This window comes from Panthera onca, chromosome A3, assembly GCF_046562875.1.
Source record: "Panthera onca isolate mPanOnc1 chromosome A3, mPanOnc1 haplotype 2, whole genome shotgun sequence".
Lineage (NCBI taxonomy): Eukaryota > Metazoa > Chordata > Mammalia > Carnivora > Felidae > Panthera > Panthera onca.
The window spans coordinates 11,684,822-11,705,907 of NC_138341.1; the positions used below are offsets into that span (position 1 = coordinate 11,684,822).

A 21,086-nucleotide genomic window follows, 5' to 3' on the forward strand; every position below is an offset into this window, starting at 1 on the left:
CCTTACATGTGTCAGAATGGCTAGACTCAAAAAGACAAGCAATAACAAGTGTTGGCAAGGATGGGGAGAAAAAAGACCCTTCTTCATGCACTGTTGGTGGGAATGCAAATCAGGCGTAGTCAATGTGGATTACACTACGGAGGTTCCTCAAAACTATATGATCCGGTAATTCCATTACTGCAAATTTACACAAAGAAAATGAAAACACTAATTTGAAAGGATATGTGCACCCTTATGCTTACTGCAGCATTATTTACAATAGCTAAGATACAGAAGCAACCCAAGGGTCCATCAATAGATAAACGGATAAAGAAGACTGTACACACACACACACACACACACACACACACACACACACATAAATATTACTCAGCCATTAAAAAAGGTTGAGATCTTGACATTTGTGACAGCACGGATGGGCCTAGAGGGTTTTGTGCTCAGTGAAGTAAGTGAGACGGAGAAAGATAAATGCCATATGATTTCACTTATATGTGGAATCTGAAAAACAAAACAAATGAATACACAAAGGAAAAGTAGAAACAGACCCATAAATACAGAGAATTGATGGCTACCAGAGGGGAGGTGGGTGGGGGATGGGCAAAATGGGTGAAGGGGAGTAGGAGATCCAGACTTCCAGATGCGGAATGAATCAGTCACGGGAATAAAGGCACAGCACAGGGAATATAGTCCATGGTATTGTAACAGTGCTGTATGGGGACAGACGATAAGCACACTGCAGTGAGCACAGCATAATGTATAAATGTGTCAAATCACTATGTTGTGAAACTAATTTGACATTGAAACTAATCTGACCCACAGCGTGTGTCAACTATATTTCAACTTAAAAAAGGAAAAAAATTAATCTGACCAATAAATGAAATCTATAAAAGTCAATTAAGACGACATAGCTAGGACTGATTCCTTTACAGCATACACCTCACTGCTACTCAGATTATCTGTACACATGGGTTTCAGGGTAGGGGCACTTTACACCCTCAGTACCTCACTTACAGAAAAATCTCAGCAAAGTGATTCAATCAAGCAATTAGCAATGCTTCACAAGGGAAGCACTGTGTTACTCTAACTCTTGAAAAACTCTTCAAAAAAAAAAAAAAAAAGAAAAATTTACACTTCGGAAGCCAAGTTGTATACAGTGGCAACAGGAAGAAAAAAATGTAGATTGATATTTAAAGACTCATAAAAATTATAAATTCAGCACTTTAACCTGATCTGAATGGATAGAAAAGTAGTCTTGATCCACGGAATGCATATTTACAATGTTGTCTTTAATTGGGCCAATCAATGCAGTGATCATTAGAACAGAAAAAAAACTGAAACCTTCTGTGATGTTCCCAGATCAAGCCTCCCTGACTTTCTTCCGTAAGACTAAGCTTTGTATGTATTCCCGTTACTGCTGTCATTGCACAGAATTACAGATAGATGGTTCCACTTGGAATGGTTCAATTTATAATTATTTTACTTTACGATGGTGTGAAAGGGATATGCACTTGGTAGAAGCTGTACTTTGGATTTTGAAGTCGGGTCTTTTCCTGGGCTAGGGTCATGCGGTAATGGTCCTCTCTCACGATCCTGGATGGCGGCAGGGAGCCATAGCTCCCAGTCCACCAAGCGATCACGGAGGATAAACCACCAATTTAGTTACAACCCTTCTGTAATCATGTGACCATTCTGTTTTTCACTTTCAGTACGGTAGTCAATAAATTACATGAGGAGGCTCACCACTTTATTATAAGACAGTCCTGTGTTAGATGATTCTGCTCAATTGGAGGCTAGCATTAAGTGTTATGAACATGCTTAAGGAAGGCTAATGTGAGCTATGATGTTCAGTAGGTTAGGTGTATTAAATGCATTTTTGACTTAGTATTTTCAGCAATGGGTTTATCGAGATATAGCCTCATCATAAGTAAGATATGCACAATTATTTACTTGTGTCTTGCTCCTTCACTAAACTATAAGTTCTTTCCAAGTGTTAGTCATTTTTATATTCTTAGTACAATACTTGGCATTCACTGAAAGCTCACTAAATACTTAATGGATGGATAGATGGACAAACTGAAGGACCAATGGACGAATTTGAATAAATAAGTAAACAAAAACAACCACTGAACTACAGGGGTATTTACAGCTTAAGATCATTATGCTTGCTCTGTGGCTAAAGATTTAAACAATGTACTTTAGTGTTCTTTCAAATGTTTCTGATTTAAGATTTCTGCAATGGACTGTACAAATTCCTATTGTATATCGTGCCCTCAGGAACACTGTAATACTATAAATTGCAGGTGACTCTGGGCCTATGTGTAGGAGTACGCATAAGCACAGAGATGTGAAATGTCCTAAGCTTTAGACAAAGAAGCACAAAGGTGGTTTGCCTTAAGATATTGCTGTACATCTGTCTATCCACAGCCTTTCCATCATGAGTTCTTTGGGTCTAGGCCAAATTACACTGCAGACTGATTTACAGTCGCATCTAAAGAAATGAAAACCCCAGAAATGAAGAGGGAGAGGCTCTCGTGTCAATTGCACAGGCTGTGGTTAGAAGACAATGGTCCAGGTACTGTAGTGCAAGTAATTCTAATACATCTCTACTGCTGATGAAGTTCAAAGTTAAACTAGAGATTGTAGGAAGAGAAAGAAAGCAACGTGTTGGAGAATTCGGAGGAAATGGCATTTCTTTTTTAAGTTTTATTTATTTATTTTATTTTTTTATTTTTTTTAACATTTATTTATTTTTGAGACAGAGAGAGAGCATGAACAGGGGAGGGTCAGAGAAAGAGGGAGACACACAGAATCTGAAACAGGCTCCAGGCTCCGAGCTGTCAGCACAGAGCCCGACGCAGGGCTTGAACCCACGGACTGCGAGATCATGACCTGAGCCGAAGTCGGACGCTCAACCGACTGAGCCACCCAGGCGCCCCTTATTTATTTATTTTGAGAGAGCAAGTGAGCAAGTGAGAGCGAGGGAGGCGCAGAGAGAGAGGAGAGGGAGAAAATCCCAAGCATGCTCCGCGTGTTGTCAGCACGGAGCCCAATGCGGGGCTTGAACCCACAAACTGCCAAGACCGTTACCTGAGCCGAAATCAAGAGTTGGTGGCTTAACTGACTGAGCCACCCAGCAGCCCCGGTCTTATATTTTTCAATATAGATTCCTACTACTTAATAAGCACTCATTCACCCAATCGGAAACAAGAAGTACAGGAAGAGGCAAGGGAGTTGACCCTGGAATAAAAACAGGCTCCAAGTTATTCACTAACAAAAAATATCAAATAAATAGCCCTATACCTGTATTGCTAGGTCATTTTCTATAATTTTCAGATTAAGGAAACCCATTACAGATTAATTTAACCCACTGTAAATTAAGAAATCCTTTTGGACCAACTTCACAGAGAAGCTAACTTTAGAGCACACACACACAGTGTGACTAAATAAAAGTGCATTATGGGAAAGGACAAAGTATGTTCCATAACAACTGGGATAGGAACTCAACTAGTGAGATGAACAAACCCACATGTCCAGCATCCAATCAAAAATGCCAGATATGTAAAAAAGCAGGAAATTATGGCCTGTAACCAGAACAATTACCAATTTATTTAAAACACCAATATACCATGCGGTAGACATAGAGAATTTTTTAAAAATCCAAATCATACTCCAAGGAATGAAAATTCAGCAGCAGAGATGAAAAACGCACTGATAGCATTAATAGCAGACATTGCAGAAGCAACCTATTTACAAAGACATAGTAATAGAAACTATTCAAAATGACATGCAGAAAAACACCGAAAAAAAAAAAAATGAATTGTAAGACAAGATCAAGTGGCCAGCACACATGGAAGTGGTGGCCCAGAAAAGAGGGTGTGTTTTAAGGAGGGGAGGTGGAGTGAGAAACAGTATCTGAAGAAGTACTAAGCACGTAACTCCTAAATTGGGTGTAGATCCAAGAAAACTCAATCAGGAGCAATGAGAATAAACACGATGAAAACCACGTCAAGGAGCATCATAATCAAACAGCTCAAAACGAGTTATGAAGAAAATCTTAAAAGCATCCAAAGAAAATAAGACCCCTGCTGTAAAAATGCACAATTAAGAATGACAACCGACCTCATGAAGGACAACGGGAGATGACAGTGCAAGGAAACCCTTGAAAGACTAACAGGAGAAAAGTGACAGCCTCGAATCCCACACCCAGCAAAAGCATTTTCCAAAACAAAGGCAAAAGAAAGACTTCCTTGGGCATACAAAAGCCGAGAACGCATCACTGGCAGATTAGCCCTGCAAGAGATGCCAAACAGAGTCTTTCAGACCGAACAAAATTGATACCAGATAGAAATTTGGATCTACTAAAAGCAACGAAGAGCAGCAGAACAGTAAATACATGTGCAAATATAAAACACATTTTTAATTTTTTATATTTCATTCTTATTTTATTTCTTAATGTTTATCTTTGAGAGACAGTGAGTGAGCAAGCATGCTAGCAGGGCAGGGGCAAAGAGAGAGGGAGACACAGAATCCCAAGCAAGCTCCAGGCTCTGAGCTGTCAGCACAGAGCCCGACGTGGAGCTCGAGCTCATGAACCTCAATATCATGACCGGAACTGAAGTCAGACGCTTAACCAACTGAGCCACCCAGGCACCCCTTAGTTGTTTTTTTTTTTTTTAATTTATCCATTTATTTTGAGAGACAGAGAAAGAGAGAAAGAAAGAGAGAAAGAGGAGAGGGAGGAGCAGAGAGAGAGAGTGACAGAGAATCCCAAGCACGCGCCACATTGGCAGCACACAGCCCAACGTGGGGCTCCAACCCAAGAATCATGAGATCATGACCTGAGCCAAAACCAAGAGTCAAATGCTTAATTGACTGAAGAACCCAGGAGCCCCCATTTTTACTCATTAAAGCAAAAATGATAAAAAAGGTATAGTTCATAACATATATAAAAGTTAAATATATGACAACAGTTATTCAAAAGCCAGCAGGGAGAAAATGGAAAAATACTGTGGTAAGGTTCTCATCTTATACTTGAAGTTCTATTATACTATTTGACAGTAGACTATCATAACTACAGAAGTGTAAACACTACAGCAATCACCAAAAAAGAAAGTATAGCTAATAACCCAATAAGGGAGATTAAATGGAATTCTAAAAAGAACCAGTTCCAAAGAAAGCAGGAGGGGTGCCTGGGTGGCTCAGTCGGTTAAGCGTCAGACTTCAGCTCGGGTCATGATTTCACGGTTCGGGAGTTCGGGCCCCACATCGGAGTCTCTGCCGTCAGCACAGAGCTGGCTGCAGGTCCTCTGCCCCCCCTCTCTCTCTGCCCCTTCCACACTGGTTGTCTCTATCACAAAATAAATAAATAAATAAACTTAAAATGGGCAGGAAAAGAGAAAAGGGCAAGCAAAGAAAAAATGGAACAAGTGGTAAACCGATACCAAAGTGTTAGCTTTAAACTGAACCATACTGAACTATGCATTATATATAAACAGCCAAAGCATGACCATCAAAAGGCAGAGATTCCCCGATTAGATAAAACAGCAAGATTCAATTACAGTCGACCCTTGAACAACGCCGGTTCAAACTACGTGGGCACACTTATATAGATTTTTTCTGATAAATACAATCTAGTCCTATAACTATTTTCTCTGAGGATTTTTAAAATAACATTTTCTCTCCATAGCTTACCCTATTATAAGAATACAGTATATAATATAGACAACATACAATGTGTGTTAATTGATTGTTTTTGTTATTGGTAAGTGCTCCACTCAACAGTAGACTATGAGTAGTTAAGTTTGGAGGGAATCAAAATTTAAATGTGGATTTTTTTTTTTTTACCATACGGGGTGTCAGTGCCCCTAACACCCACATTGTTCAAGGGTCAACTGTATATTCTGTCCATAAGAAACACACTTTAAATATAAAAGAACGAAAATATCAATGTACATCCAGCATTAGAAAGGTATTCAATCTGAAGGACATCAGAAATCTCATCTCTGGTGCTCGCTTTGTGACACATATACTGCAATCGGGACGATACAGAGAAGATCAGCATGGCCGCTTCACAAGAATGACGCCCAAACTCATGAAGCGGTCTGTTTTTTCCAACAAGATATAAAAAGAAAAAAAAAAAGAAGAAGAAGAAGAAATCGGATCTCTGTTGAGAGGGGAGAACAGTGCTTACAAGCCACTCCGTTTCTTTCACAGATGAAACTAGGCTGTGACGTCAGGAGTCAGGACAAGCGGTCCTCTCGGATGAGAGGACTGCAAGATGGTAACAGGAGAGGGGGTAAGAGATGATGATAACATCTTTCTTGGTCTCATCCAAATATCCAGCAAATTGTGCACTTACGATTTGTTCGTTTTCCTGTATGTATCATTCAATCAAAAATGAAATTAAAACCTTTAACTGCATTGGAAATAAGGTTCGCTAAGCAACTTCTGGAGTGATCATTTGGAAACTCGGGTACCTGATACCAGGATAAGGGGTCCTGTCCCAGAGGAGCAATCCCAGCATCAGTGTCATCAGGGAGGAATACTCCCTGTTATACACATTCTGTTTATTCATCAGTGCACTAGAAGCTGAAAGATATCCATAACTAACATTCTTATCGACATGTACCCAAAACACCGGTACGGCTGCTGTCACTGTTACTCCTTTATCCTCTGCTACTACAACCACTGCTGTATGCTGAACGCCAGGGACATGCCAGCAACAGTGACAGACGACAGCTCTCTTCATCACAATACCTCCAAAAAGTCCCCATTCCACACCTGAAGAAACTGATGCGTGTCAGTGCCATGTCACGTGATCCCAACATTTACATATGTCATGGAGTTTTTCTCCTACAGTCATTACAAATAGTAGCTAAACTTTTAGGATTAAAAATGGAGTACACATGGAGGTCAAAACATTTCTTAAAATAATGCATACACTTTGTGTATGAAATATGAATTTGATTCTTAATAGAATTTTTCTTATTACAAATACAATATTTAAACAGGCTTGCCTATATCAGAAATTGGGAAAGTGTCTCACAGGGTTATTTATATGTTAATTAAATATAGTGTGATAAAGAGATTCACTGCTGTTACAGACAAGTATTTACATATTAATGAAATCTTGACTGGAAAAGACATTGTGTGATCAAGAAGAATTATAGGGACTATTTCCCTAAGGTAATTCAACCATTCAGAAGATGTTATAATCTACTTAAGGATCACATGTACTGAATTATTGGTCAGGAGACTTAAACTTTGGAGGAAAATGAATAATGAAAGAAAAATCTCATCTCCATGAAAAGAGTATCATTACCACTAGCTAATGCTGAATTTAGTAACAGATTTTTAGGAGAATGTATTAGTTTAAAAAAAAAAGTGCCCCCTCAAAAAGATCTTAATTTCAAATAAATCAGAAACTTTAACTGTATTAAGCCATATTAAAAACATTGGACAATGTTACATATACATATGTAAAATGATAATGCAATTAAAATTATTTTTAAAATAATTCCCTATTTCAGCATATATTTCAACTAATGCCTTTCAAATTTTCTGCCTGAAGGCAGGAATAGCAATCCCTTCTCTGCTTATCCCATAAACATGCTGTGAGAATTACATGTGAAACGTAAAACTGGTTTGTAAATTAAAAAAAAAAAAAGAGTCCCATGCTCCAAACAGGAAATGAACAAATCAGTACACCTTTATTTCTTTAGTACTTCTCAGAGTACCAAATACACAACAAGTATCAACACACTATCCAAGGCCCATACAAATTCCTCTGAAATAAGATTCACTTCTACCTTCTTAATCAAGGAAATTGTCCTAAATCCATTTTGTGGTTTTAAATAATCAGAAAGACAAAAACTAATGGAGTCAAGATCTAACGTGCCCACAGTGCCAGGAGACATGCAAACCAATTGCCCCACTTCCAGCCCCAGACCCTATTCCCAGACAGTTGAGGTGACGAGCCTTTCCTTTCTGATCCAAACGCCAAGTTATCCTTGGATCCAGAAAGTGCCAACATATCCAACATTTGTAGAGGACTCTATATTCTTCTGTACTGACAGTCACCACAGAAGACCAGATACTTATTCTAAGCCTAAATACAACCCAATGTATTGTTCTTTGTTCACAGCAGTTCAGAAATAAACTGTACATACGGGAATTGAATTCTGATTAGGTAACTAATCAACTTTTCAATGTGAAAGGGAAAAGAAACACTTTTATTTTTCTCTTGAGAATCAAACAAATGAATGCAATGCCCCAATTTTTTCCATAATTATTTCATCATCCAGGCTACAGTTTAGATAATATTTCCATTACAACAACAAAAATATGGTGGGAATGACCAACAGAATGACCAACAGAAACCACTTTTTAAAAATTTCAGAGGAGAAAAAATAAATCTTTATGAACAAGAGCAAGCTACATAAAAACATAAAAAGAGATTCCTGATTGTTTTACTGGAAATCCTCTGCATTAATTCATTTCAACTAACAAATTAATTGGCAACATCTTTTGTACCCTGTGACTAAACAGTATAACACAGGTAAAGACTCAGGTAAAGACTGGGTAGGTAAAACAACTTCATGTTAAATATTCAGATGACTCTTTCCTCTTTGAACTTCCCAATATCAAAATCACACTCAACTTATAAGATCTAGAGAAAACCTTCCCTCTTCCAAGAAGGCTTTCCTTCCAATAATAAGAGAATATTATGAGCAATTATATGCCAATAAGTTGGGCAATCTGGAAGAAATGGACAAAGTCCTAGAAACATGTAAACTACCAAAACTGAAACAGGAAGAAACAGAAAATTTGAACAGATGGATAACCAGTAAAGCAATTGAATGAGGAATCAAAAATCTCCCAAAAAACAAGAATCCAGGGCTGGATGGCTTTCCAGGGGAATTCTACCAAACATTTAAAGAAGAGTTAACACCTACTCTTTTGAAGATATTCCAAAAAATAGAAATGGAAGGAAAACGTCCAAACTCGTTCTACAAGGCCAGCATTACAGCATTACCTTGATTGCAAAACCCAAGACCCCACTAAAAATGAGATCTATAGACCAACTTCCCTGATGAACACGGATGCAAAAATTCTCAGCAACATACTAGCCAACCAGATTCAACAACACATTAAAAGAATTATTCACTACAATCAAGTGGGATTTATACCTGGCAGGGCTGGTTCAATATCCGCAAAAAAATGTGACACATCACATCAATAAAAGAAAGCATAAGAACCACATGATCCTCTCAATAGATGCAGAGAAAGCATTTGACAAAACATGGCATCCTTTCTTGATAAAAACCCTCAAGAAAATAGAAATAGAAGGATCATACCTCAAGATCATAAAAGCCATATATGAAAAACCCACCGCTAACATGACAGGGATGTCCACTCTCAACAATGTTATTCAACATAGTGTTGGAAGTCTTAGCCTCACCAATCAGACAACACCAAGCAACAAAAAGCATCCAAATCAGCAAAGCAGAAGTCAAACTTTTACTCTTCACAGATGACATAATAATCCACGGGGAAAACTCAAAAGACTCCACCAAAAACTGTTCGAACTGATCCATGAATTCAGCAAAGTTGTAGGACATAAAATCAATGTACAGATATTGGTTGCGTTTCTATACACCAATAATGAAGTGGCCGAAAGAGAAATCAAGGAATCAATCCCATTTACAATTGCACCAAAAACCATTAAATACCTAGGAATAAACCTAACCAAAGAGGTGAAAAATATATATGCTGAAAACTATAGAAAACTTATGAAAGAAACTGAAGACGACACAAAAAAAATGGAAAAATACCCCATGCTCATAGATTGGAAGAACAAATGTTATTAAAATGTCGATACTACCCAAAGCAATCTACATATTCAATGCAATCCCTATCAAAATAACACCAACATTCTTCACAGAGCTAGAACAAACAATCCTAAAATTTGTATGGAACCAAAAAAGATCCCAAAAAGCCAAAGCAATCCTGAAAAAGAAAACCAAAGCTGGAGGCATCCCAGTTCTGGACTTCAAGATGTATTACAAAGCTGTAATTATGAAGACAGTTTTATGTGAAGACACAAAAACAGACAGATCAATGGAAAAGAACAGAGAACCCAGAAATGGACCCACAAACCTCTGGCCATCTAATCTTTGACAAAGCAGGAAAGAATATCCAGTGGAATAAAGACAGTCTCTTCAGCAAATGGTGCTGGGAAAACTGGACAGAAATATGCAGAAAAATGAACCTGGACCACTTTCTTACACCATACACAAAAATAAACTCAAAATGGATGAAAGTCCTAAACTCAAGACAGGAAGCCATCAAAATCCTAAAGGAGAAAACAGGCAAAAACTTCTTTGACCTTAGCCGCAGCAACATCTTACTCAACATGTCTCCGGAGGCCAGGGAAACAAAAGCAGAAATGAACTATTAGGACCTCATCAAGATAAAAAGCTTCTGCACAACAAGGGAAACAAAAACAAAATTGAACTATTAGGACTTCATCAAAATAAAAAGCTTCTGCACAGCAAAGGACACAATCAGCAAAACTAAAAGGCAACCAACAGAATGGGAGAAGATATTTGCAAATGACATATCAGATAAAGGGTTAGTATCCAAAATCTATAAAGAACTTACCAAACTCAACACCCAAAATACAAATAATCCAGTGAAGAAATGGGCAAAAGACATGAAGAGACACTTTTCCAAAGAAGACATCCAGATGGTTAAGAGACACATGAGAAAATGTTCAACATCATTCATCATCAGGAAAATACAAATCAAAACCACAATGAGATACCACCTCACACCAGTCAGAATGGCTAAAATTAGCCACTCAGGCAATGACAGATGTCGGCGAGGATGCGGAGAAAGAGGAATCCTTTTGCGCTGCTGGTGGGAATGCAAACTAGTGCAGCCACTCTGGAAAACAGTATGGAGGTTCCTCAAGTAATTAAAAACAGAACTACCCTATGACCCAGCAATTGCACTACGAGATATTTATCCAAAGACTACAGGTGTGCTGTTTTGAAGGGGCACATGCACCCCAATGTGCATAGCAGCGCTATCGATGACAGCCGAAGTATGGAAAGAGCCCAAATGTCCACTGACAGATCAATGGACAAAGAAGATGTGGTATATATATACATATGAAATCTTGCCATTTGCAACAACGTAGATGGAACTAGAGCGTATCATGGTCACTATCAAATTGGTCAGAGAAAGACAAGTATCATATGACTTCACTCATACGTGGAATTTAAGATACAAAACAGACGAACATAAGGGAAGGGAAGCAAAAATAATATAAAAGCAGGAATGGGGACAAACCATAAGAGACTCTTAGATAATGAGAACAAACTGAGGGTTGCTAGAGGGGGTATCGGCGGTGGGTGGGCTAAATGGGCATGGGGCATTAAGGAGGACACTTCTTGAGATGAGCACTGGGCATTATATGTAAAGGATGAATCACTGGATTCTACTCCTGAAATCATTATTGCACTATATGCTAACTAACTTGGATGTATATTAAAAATAAATATTTTTAAATATTAATTAATTAATTTAAAAAAGTAAACTTCTGCCTAATCTTTCAGTTGTGAAGAATGGAAATAATGTCATCTGATCTCTTTAAGGACAAATTACTAATCATTTAAGTTATAAGGCAAATCAATTTGACCTAAATCAAATCTGTCCTACTTGGAATTTTAATAAAATGCATATTGATGTTTTGCTATTTTAGGACCTAATTTTTATGTTATTGTAATTACAGAAAAAGGCTCCATGTGTGGCTATTCAAACACAAGTGTTAGAAGATATATTAGATACATTTTAGATATATTCCAAGTTCCCTTCAGTTTGCACACCCTATTTATCACCAAGAGATGGAGAAGAGGCTCTCCACAGCAAGTCCAGCAATAATGGTAATGTAACCTTGCATCTCAAACTAGAGTTAGTTCGTCCTCATCCTAGTCTTTGTTTGAGAAGTACTTTCGCAGCATAAACAGAAACATGACCCAGAGATGGCAAGCCACTCTAAGCCCTATTTAATTGTAATATTAATTTCACTGAAAGTATAGGAGTATGCCTTGAGGATATTATGCTAAGTGAAATAAAAGAATCATAAAAAGACAAATACTGCATGACTCCACTTTTATGAGGCACCCAAGAGTAAGCAACTTCACACAGACACTGAGCAGAATGCTGGTGGTCAGGGGCTGGGTTGGGCAGAAAATGAGAGTTGTTTAACGGGTGCAGAGTTTCATGAGGGTAAAAAGAGTTCTGGAAATTGGTTGAACAAGGTGAACAGACCTACTATGGAAATGTATGCTGAAAAATGGTTAAAATGGTAAATTTGATGTTGTATGTTTTTTTACAATTAAAAATTTTTTCTTGAAAAATAAAACAAAAGCCTTATAATGGTCAAATGGTCTTAAAAGTCCCTGCACTTAACAAAGCCAAAAATATGCAAAGCTCAAAATACGATTTACAAATGCAAGACAGATCTAGTCATTCTGAATCGGACTAATGAAGAACACAATCGGTCTATCATCATGCTGCGTTACCAAGTGGGGCAGAGAGCACCAGAAAGGGATTCAGGCCTAGGAAAAGCAGGAATGATTCAGGGTTCGCAAGGGAATAGTCTGCAGGTCACAGGAAGAATGCTTCTGCCCATTAGGTGCTCGTACAACTTATGCTGTTTTTGCAAAGTGGCTCCAAAGGAATGCAGGCGAAAGTGGTTTCCAATTTCTATGCTCTAGAAAAAGAGCAGTTTCTAAATAGCCAGGTATATACTGACATGGGATGCGGCTGACCTCCTAGATGATCTAAATAGCTGATCACTTCACATCTTTTAGCCAGCCCCTTTGGATGTTAGCCTTAACGGTACGTCACATAAATTGCTGTGGAACTAAAGGCAGACAATGATTAGAAGTCAACAAATAATTCTTACAATCACAAATTCAGAAAAGAAATTAGAAACGTCAACACATTTTTTATGGTTCACACAAGTACAATCTATCCACATGTTATAGCACACTTTCGCGGTCCAACCTCCAATCGCCAAATAATTAACAAAACTCAGATAATTATAAGCAAACTAACTGCCAAGTTACCACAGTAACAGCTCGTCTAGGAGACAAATGTAGTGTGCCGGATAGCTGGATAGTCTACTTCCATCAACAGAGTTTTACCACTTACAATTTTAAAATAGTTTAAATACAGTAATATCCCCAAATACACTAAATAATGGAATCTTTCCTTCCTGATTCTGGAAATAACCCAGGAATATAAATATGAATATCAATTTTCATTATCTAGCAAATACATGTGTCAAAGAATTTCCTGACTGACAGATATTGAACGAAGTTTATTTCCACATATTAAAAGCAAATGAAATCTTAATGCAACGTGGTATCCTGGATTGGATTCGAAAACAGAAAAAGCGTATTAGTAGAAAAACTAATTATAGCCAAATAAATCTGTCATTTAGTTAGCAGTATCGTGCAGTCGGTTCTGCTATCCTGTTTTGAAGATGCAAATTTGTTCCAGTGATAGATATGAGGGAACAACTTGGGCATAACACAAGTTTTGCGTTTGCCGATGCCAAATTTCATCCCCGAGAAACACTAGGTGCACACAGAAAACCGAACCCAGCCATGTCAGGCTACGCGTGCAGAGACGCCCGGACAGTCACCAGCAACCTCGGATCACACACTACGTTAGGAAGCCCCCGTCCACATCTGGCGACACCACTTGCCACCAGACTTCCAACCACCCTCTTCCTCCACTTCCCAGTGACGCAGGACCTGCAACTCTCCCGACACCCACTTCCACGTGCAGAGTCCTGCTGAGGTCTTTTTCAACATACGCGCCGTATTTTAGTATTTGTGTGCCTATTAACCCTTTAACACATGTAAACAGTGTTAGTTAGGACTTCCATTTAGGTTCCTTTTTTTCACCGAACAAAGTGTTTGAGTCCTGGACCGCTAATCCCACTGTTCCCATAAGCCCTGTGGTTTTCACTGCAGGATCCCACACAGTCAGTGATTTTAGGAATGTATAGGTCATGTTATAGCAGAACTGACTATTCCAGTGGTAAGTTCTCAGTTTTGACAAATGTGCTATGATTACATAGGAGAAAAGGGAAGCTAAGTGAAGGGTATCCAGAACTCCCTGTATTTTCAACTTTTCTGGAATTATAAAAATATGCCAATAAGTTTAAAACAGGAAGCACGTGAAGTATACAAGGCCAAGGTGCTAATATAGGATTCTACCCTGACAATAGTTGCTAACACTTAAGTAGCATTTATTTGGTGCCAAGCAATGCATTAGCTCATTAAACATTCTCACAACGCTGAGGACAATTCACGTCCATTTTACAGGTGAGAAGACCAAAGTGCATTTAAGAAAGTTATCCAAAGACATGAACTAGGCACTCGGGCTCTAATAGCAAAGCTCCTACCCCTCTTCTGCTACGCTACTTCAACAGACAACCGTTCAAAATACCACTTTTTAAACTAGGTTACTTCCACCATTCTGGAAAAGATTCTACACTAGGGAAAGAGGCATAAAATGAAAAATCTAAATAATCTTTCTAAAACATGCCACAAGTATCAAAAATCCCCAAAATAAACAAGAATTTCTTTTATAAAAATCTCTATTAACACATATTGTGGGAGCTAATGAAGACAGTAAGAAATGTCACCTTTGTACTTTCATACAGTCAAGTACACTATAAAGTGGAAACATTTTATAGCGATAGACAGCTAATAAAAGGATGTGGCACCTATGATGGAAAACGTAGTTTCAAAGTTTAACAAAACCTGGTCGCATTTCATCATCGTCAAACACACATGACAATTTAAGAATGACAATATAAAACACAAGAATACCACACGCCACAGAAGTTTCCCAGCAATCATAATCATCAAATTTGGTTAGATCAAAACTGGTTAACCAAACTTTGGTTAAATGTCAAAGCAAAAGTTCTGCCTACTGGATCTCAACACAGGGTAGGTAACAGGTCAATTTGCTGGCATAACCTACTATCACTTTCCAAAATATTACACAGCTTGAACTCTAAAATGCAAAACGCTACCTACCCTCCCATGTACATTCTACACAGGAGAACAAGACACGAGGTCCTTCCCTTACGGATTTGATATTCAAATATTCATTCATTCATTCAACAAGTATTTACTGAGTACCTACAATGTGCCAGGCAATCTTCTAAGTGCAGGGCGGGTAAGGAAGGGAAAACACCAAAATCCCTGTCCTACTGGGGCTGCTGTTTTACTGGGGTGGGCAGGGGGCGGGGGGAACAAAATAAATGAGTAGAACACAAACTAAAGTAGGAGTGATAAATGCTAGGAAGAAACTAAAGCACGAAAGGAGGATTTAAAGTGAGGGTAAAGTGAGGGTAAACAGGATGGCCGAGGGAGATCAGATAAAGTGGAGAAGGCAAACGACCACATAATATGTTAGGTGTGAGTGCGATGGAGAAAAACCGGGTCGGGCAAAAGCTGTGGGAGGGAGCGGAGGCTACCTGCAGAGAGTGGTCAGAGAAGGGGTTTCTGAAGAGGGAGCCTTTGAGGGGAGACTCAGAAGGAAGTAGGAGGCCCAGTCACATGAAGATCTAGGAGAAGGGCACACCAGGCAGGAGGCACACTGGCCACAAAACCAGCCCCACGGCCGAGGCAGGGTGGCAATTTAAGGGACAGTGAGAGGCTCGTGTAGGCAGGAGGGAGAAAACGGGGGACTGCATGCCCTTACCCTGACAGCAAGCTGAAGACTGAGCAGAAGTTACACAGCCATTCTGCATTTTGGGAGCCACACATTTAGAGTTCAGCGACTTGTTTCAAAGCAATTTAACAGATTATCGAAAAGTCATTATTACTTGCAAAATACAAGTTGAGACAATGAAGGGCACTTTATAAAGCAGGATGAGCCGGGGGCTCTGTGGCTGAACAGTACATACAGCCAGGAAAAAAAAAGGCATGTGCACAGAAAGTTCTACAGTCCTTGAAGGCAGTAAATGAGGAAGTGGGAAGATCATGTTACTAGTTTTCAAACACTGCAACTGAGGGGGTTAAAAAAAAAAAAAAAAAAAAAGGCAGAAAAAGCTTCAAATGTATCTAGAGTCTTTTCGGCTCATTTCTTGCTCAGTTTGAAAGCGTGATGCTGTAAGCAAGAATTTCTGTTGATATATAAAACATACCTGATTAGTCCTGTGGAAGAACAATATTTTACGTGCTTCGGAATCCCTCCCATAGTGCCAGGCACGGGGATGGTGTTCAGCAAACAGTGAGCGGGGAAGTAGAGGGGAACACTCATACTCCAACAAAACAGATACTTTGTGTTCATCTGACTTGAAAGTGATTTAAAAATAAACAAACACCAAGTATTCAAACAAGAATAAACTTCCTCAAAAAGGAAACAATTCCTATAACTAGATCTTCCTGATCCAGGCATCCCTTAGAGCAGAACTTCAAACAGGGTAGAAGAACAGGGCTTCACCCACAGGCTAAAGGAGCAACGAGTTGTGAACGAAGGTGAATGAAGGCCGTGGGAGCCTTGGTGGAACGTTCACCAGGGCGCCTCCGTTGTCAAAGGTGAAGTATATTCTACCGCACTCCCGTCAGGACAGCTTTTGATCTCTTTTATAAACGGCCACAAGGCGGATCTACTTTATCCAGTCAGCAAACATTTTCAGACACAGGTACAACCCTGGACTGCGAGGATCCAAAACCAAGTAAGAGACGGTCTGCGCCTTAAAGAGTTGGTTTCGGGCTTCGGGTTGGATATTTATGAAAGATGGAACAAGAGGGAGAAGAGCAGAAATGAAAATGACTGAAATATATTGTAAAAGGGGTTATGCTACAAGACCAAACAAAACGATCAGAACACAGGAAAAGGAGGACGTTTATGGAAGAGGCTCCTAGAAGAGGCCCCGCCCTGCTGGATGTCCCACAAAATTACGAGGAGACACAGACACAGGTTACTGTTAAAACCTATTATTTTTCCTCATGTTTTCCACCTGGAGCAAAATATACTCAACATGACCTTGAGAAGCAAAAACTAAGCAAAAAAAAAAAAAAAAAAAAAACAAAAAAAAACTTTAACTAAATTCATTTTAAACACATGGAGAAAGTAAAGACTCATAAGAAACCAATCTTTTCAAAGTTTGTCTAAGCAACACATCCCAACACAATGATCCCACGTAACTTTATCTTCTGATTACCGCCCCCCAAAACACCACAGCACTACAATATGATATACCTAACGTATTTCTTGCAATTTAACTTGGTAACGGCAGCTCCAGTAAAGGAACCACGGGCATTCAGAGATAATCCAGCGCTGGGCATTTAAAACTATTTTGCAAACCAATTCTGAAATTTCAGAAAATCGTATGGTTAAGCAGACATCAGAAGACGACAACCATAAAGGAACTCAAATCACTTTAAAAATTTTTTTTGAAACAGTAGCCCCTCTTTACTTTTAAGGGATAGCCCTTTATGTATACTAACAATTTACAGTAGAAAAAAGTCATTTCTATTAATATTAGATCTATTTTTGCCAAGGGGCAGAAAATAAATTATATTCTAAAACACTTGTAAATATAAATTCACAAAATGCATTTTACATATCACTATACAGGGGTAAAAGAAATATGAAGATGAAAAGAGCACCTCAAGCTTCTTTTTGTTCACTTCTATCATCAAGACTTTTTTTTTTTAAGCTTTCAGAGAAAAGCAAACAAAAAAAAAAAAGAAAGAAAGAAAAGTTCATGTTCATTAAATTAAGGTCATCCTGTTAAGCTAGATGCATTTTGGCTTTGAGATCATTTAAAAATAAAATAGAAATAATTTTATAATCAGAAAAAAGTTTAAGATTACATTAAAATTACTTTTGTTTAATACAGATTATTCAGCGTGAGACAAAACACTTCTTATTTAGAAAGAAGATAAAATTCAGTAAACAAAGTCACATACCAAGCTTCAGGCAGCAAGACAGAATATTCATGTGGAGAAGTGGTCTCTGGGAAGTTGGAGAGAATCGCGAGGCGATGAGGAAGCAGGTCTGATCCATGATAAGTGAACAGAATTTCTAGGGCTTGTACATTACTTTCCTGTACAAACGGCAAGGGTTAAGTTTCCAATGTAAACCTCAGAAAAAAAGGAATGATTTTGTAGGACAACATCCAAAAACCTAAAATTAGCTCATTATGCAGTTCTGACATAAAAGGTACTTTGAAATATTTCCACTTCTTCCTAGTCTGCACCACGTATCTCAATCTAATGCTACGAAAATTACTTAGTTTTAAAACTCAGAATGATGAATAAACATTTTTAAAAATATAGTTCCAGGAGTGCCTGGGTGGCTCAGTCAGTTAAACACCCAATTCTGGCTCATGTCATGATCTCACGGCTCATGGGTTGAAGTCCCGCATCGGGCTCTATGCTGACAGCTCAGAACGTGGAGCCTGCTTCAGATTCTGTCTCCCTCTCTCTCTGCCCGCCCCCCCCTGCCCGAGCCCGGCCCTCCCCCATTCATGCTCACTCTCTCTCTCTCTCAAAAATAAACATTAAAAAACTTTTTTAAAATATGGTTCCATTTTCTCTACATTAATACTACAACAAAAAATGAAATAATGGCAAATGCATGCAATAACATTAACCAAACGGCTCAGAGACTTGGAAAGTGTTAATAACCATAATTATTTTATTTACAAAAAAGAAATTACCCGAGCATAAGTTCTTGCTGAGAGAACAATATTCTGATTCCTGAACTTCTTAAAGAATTCAGCATCATATCTCTGTTCAGATGCATGAGGTACTCCCAGGATTTCCTGAGGGGAAAGAGCGACTTAATAATGAAAAGGCTTTTAAATATGGGTGACAAGAAAATATTAAAAAACCTTTACAACTCTGCCTCCCTAAATAAATAAGCCCTGAATTAATTAAACTATCAACTGTTAACTGAAGTAGTACATCTGCATTCTTGCCTTTATTCTGAAAATGGCCGTATTTATAAATGCTGTTAATATAAAGGAAAATTAAAAAGTAAATGAAATACGCAGTAAAAAATTCATTAGAGTAGGACAACCAAAACCCACCACCTGCTAAAAACAAATAAGCAACCATTATACACAGCTGTGTGGGACAAGCACCTGTGTCTGTAGGGGAACTTTAGATTAACCTTACTGCTGCTGGTGATCTATACAAAATGCAGATGGAACCATTCGTTCATTCCACAAATATTTATCGAGTGTCCACTAGGTGCCAGGGGCGCTGTGACAGGCAGCAGTGATACAACGAACAATACACTTCCCCTGCCCTCCAAATTGCTTAAAACCTAGCAGGGAAGACAAATGAGCAGCTAGGAACAGAGAAAGGGAAACACGCACACACAGGAAGGGTGCTATGAAACTAGTTTTGGGAGGACGGGGAAGGCTTCCCAGAAGTGGCACCGAAGCTGAGACGTAAAAGACAAACGGGAAGGAGTCAGCCAAGGAAACTGCAAGTGCAGATCTCCCCACTGCCACATAGGACACAGGGCTCACATCTGCCATGTTTCACGCTGAACCCCAGATACCTAGCAGACTGCTTTCACATAATAACCGATAAATCATTTGTTGACTGAATCAATTTACTGAGGTAGGAAAGAGAGAAGAATGAGGAGGTGTGGAGGAGGTGAGGGAGGGAGGATGGAGGGTTGAGAAGGTCACTTGCAAACATGTTGGGTTTGGAACTTTAGCAAGTCTAAAAGAAGCTTCCCAGAAGGCAAGTGGATGGATAGATCTGGAGTTCTGGGGTAAGGTATGCGTTATGTAGAGGGTGTATTGTAATTAATGCAAAAGTGACTATGACTTTTGGGATGAGCACTGGGTGTTGTATGGAAACCAATTTGACAATAAACTTCATATATTGAAAAAAAAAACAAAAAAACAAAAGTGACTATGATTTCGAGGGGGATTAAGTTGAACGAAAGCAGCCTTAAGGAGCAACATCATTTAAAGGATCGACCAAAAAAACCAAAAAGTAGAGTAGTGGGGGCGAGAGGAATCTGCACCCGAAAAGTAGACGGAGGAGCCAGAGAAGGAAGGGGGAGGGGCAAGAGTTTAACACATACTCATGGAAACCAAAAAAGCAAGCCAGCATTTCAAAAGTGTTCTCCGCTCCCCGACCTCATCCACAACAGTCATTTCCTTTATTCCCTCAGTTACACATCCTAGGACCGCCCTGGATCTTTCTTACCGAGAAGGAACTCTCTGGACGCCTCCGCGTCAAGCACCAGACTCGTGAGCGACTGCTCCTTCCACCCACCCGGTCCCCGGCATTCCAGCAACTCCTCAGCCTCACTGACACATCCAATCCACCGACCCTAGGCTTTTTACCTGCTCTCTCTCCTCAAAGTCTCTTATCCCTTCTAACCAACTTAATCCCTGGCCCATCATTATACAGAGATTTCTTTAATCCCTTGCTTCTTTCCCTTTATCATATTCACCTGGCAAAACCTAATCCTCAGTCAAAGGCAACTATGAACCCTGATTACAAGTTACCCGAAGTCTCTGCAGAAATACTACAAAACCAAGCTGACAGTTCTCATTTCCAGATCTCAACACCATTAGGGTCCCGATTCAAACGAACTACCTGTAAAAACATTCGTGAGGCAACCTGGGAAAACTGAATGTGAGGCGGATATCAAATGATGTTAGGGAATTACTACTCGTTTTGTTAGAAATAATGCAGTGCTATTGTGGTTATTTTTTTAAAGTCTTTACCAATTACAGACACTACTTAAGTATTTACGGGCACAATGATAAGATGTCTAGGATTTGCTTTGAAATGACTAAGTGAAAGAAAAGGCAGGAGTGGAGAGTAAGATACAAGATTGGTAAAATGGTTGAAGCTGGGCAGTGAGTACATCCAGGCTCATTATGCTCTTCTCTATATTTTAAAGAGGGTTTGAAATTTTATAAACTCAATTCAAACATGCTGTCCCACAATGCTACAACATTTCCCTAACAGGCTTTCTCTCCTATTCTGTTAAGAACTTTT

At 39.0% G+C, this 21,086-nt stretch overlaps 1 protein-coding gene and 1 non-coding gene across 4 annotated transcripts in view; one reads left to right on the plus strand and one right to left on the minus strand.

The window, feature by feature from the left end:
* The window catches only part of NBAS (NBAS subunit of NRZ tethering complex), a 329,610-nt gene that overhangs the window by 219,263 nt on the left and 89,261 nt on the right, over positions 1-21,086 (minus strand). For all 3 annotated transcript variants that reach the window (XM_078444965.2, XM_078444964.2, XM_078444966.2), the window contains 2 exons: positions 18,770-18,874; positions 18,018-18,154 (listed from right to left, as the gene is read on the minus strand). In XM_078444965.2, the coding sequence (XP_078301091.2) occupies positions 18,018-18,154; positions 18,770-18,874 (242 nt within the window). The remainder of the gene's footprint in view (positions 1-18,017; positions 18,155-18,769; positions 18,875-21,086) is intronic.
* Positions 6,006-6,111, plus strand: LOC132672595 (U6 spliceosomal RNA). The gene has a single exon (XR_009607588.1). It is a non-coding gene; the product is annotated as a U6 spliceosomal RNA (small nuclear RNA).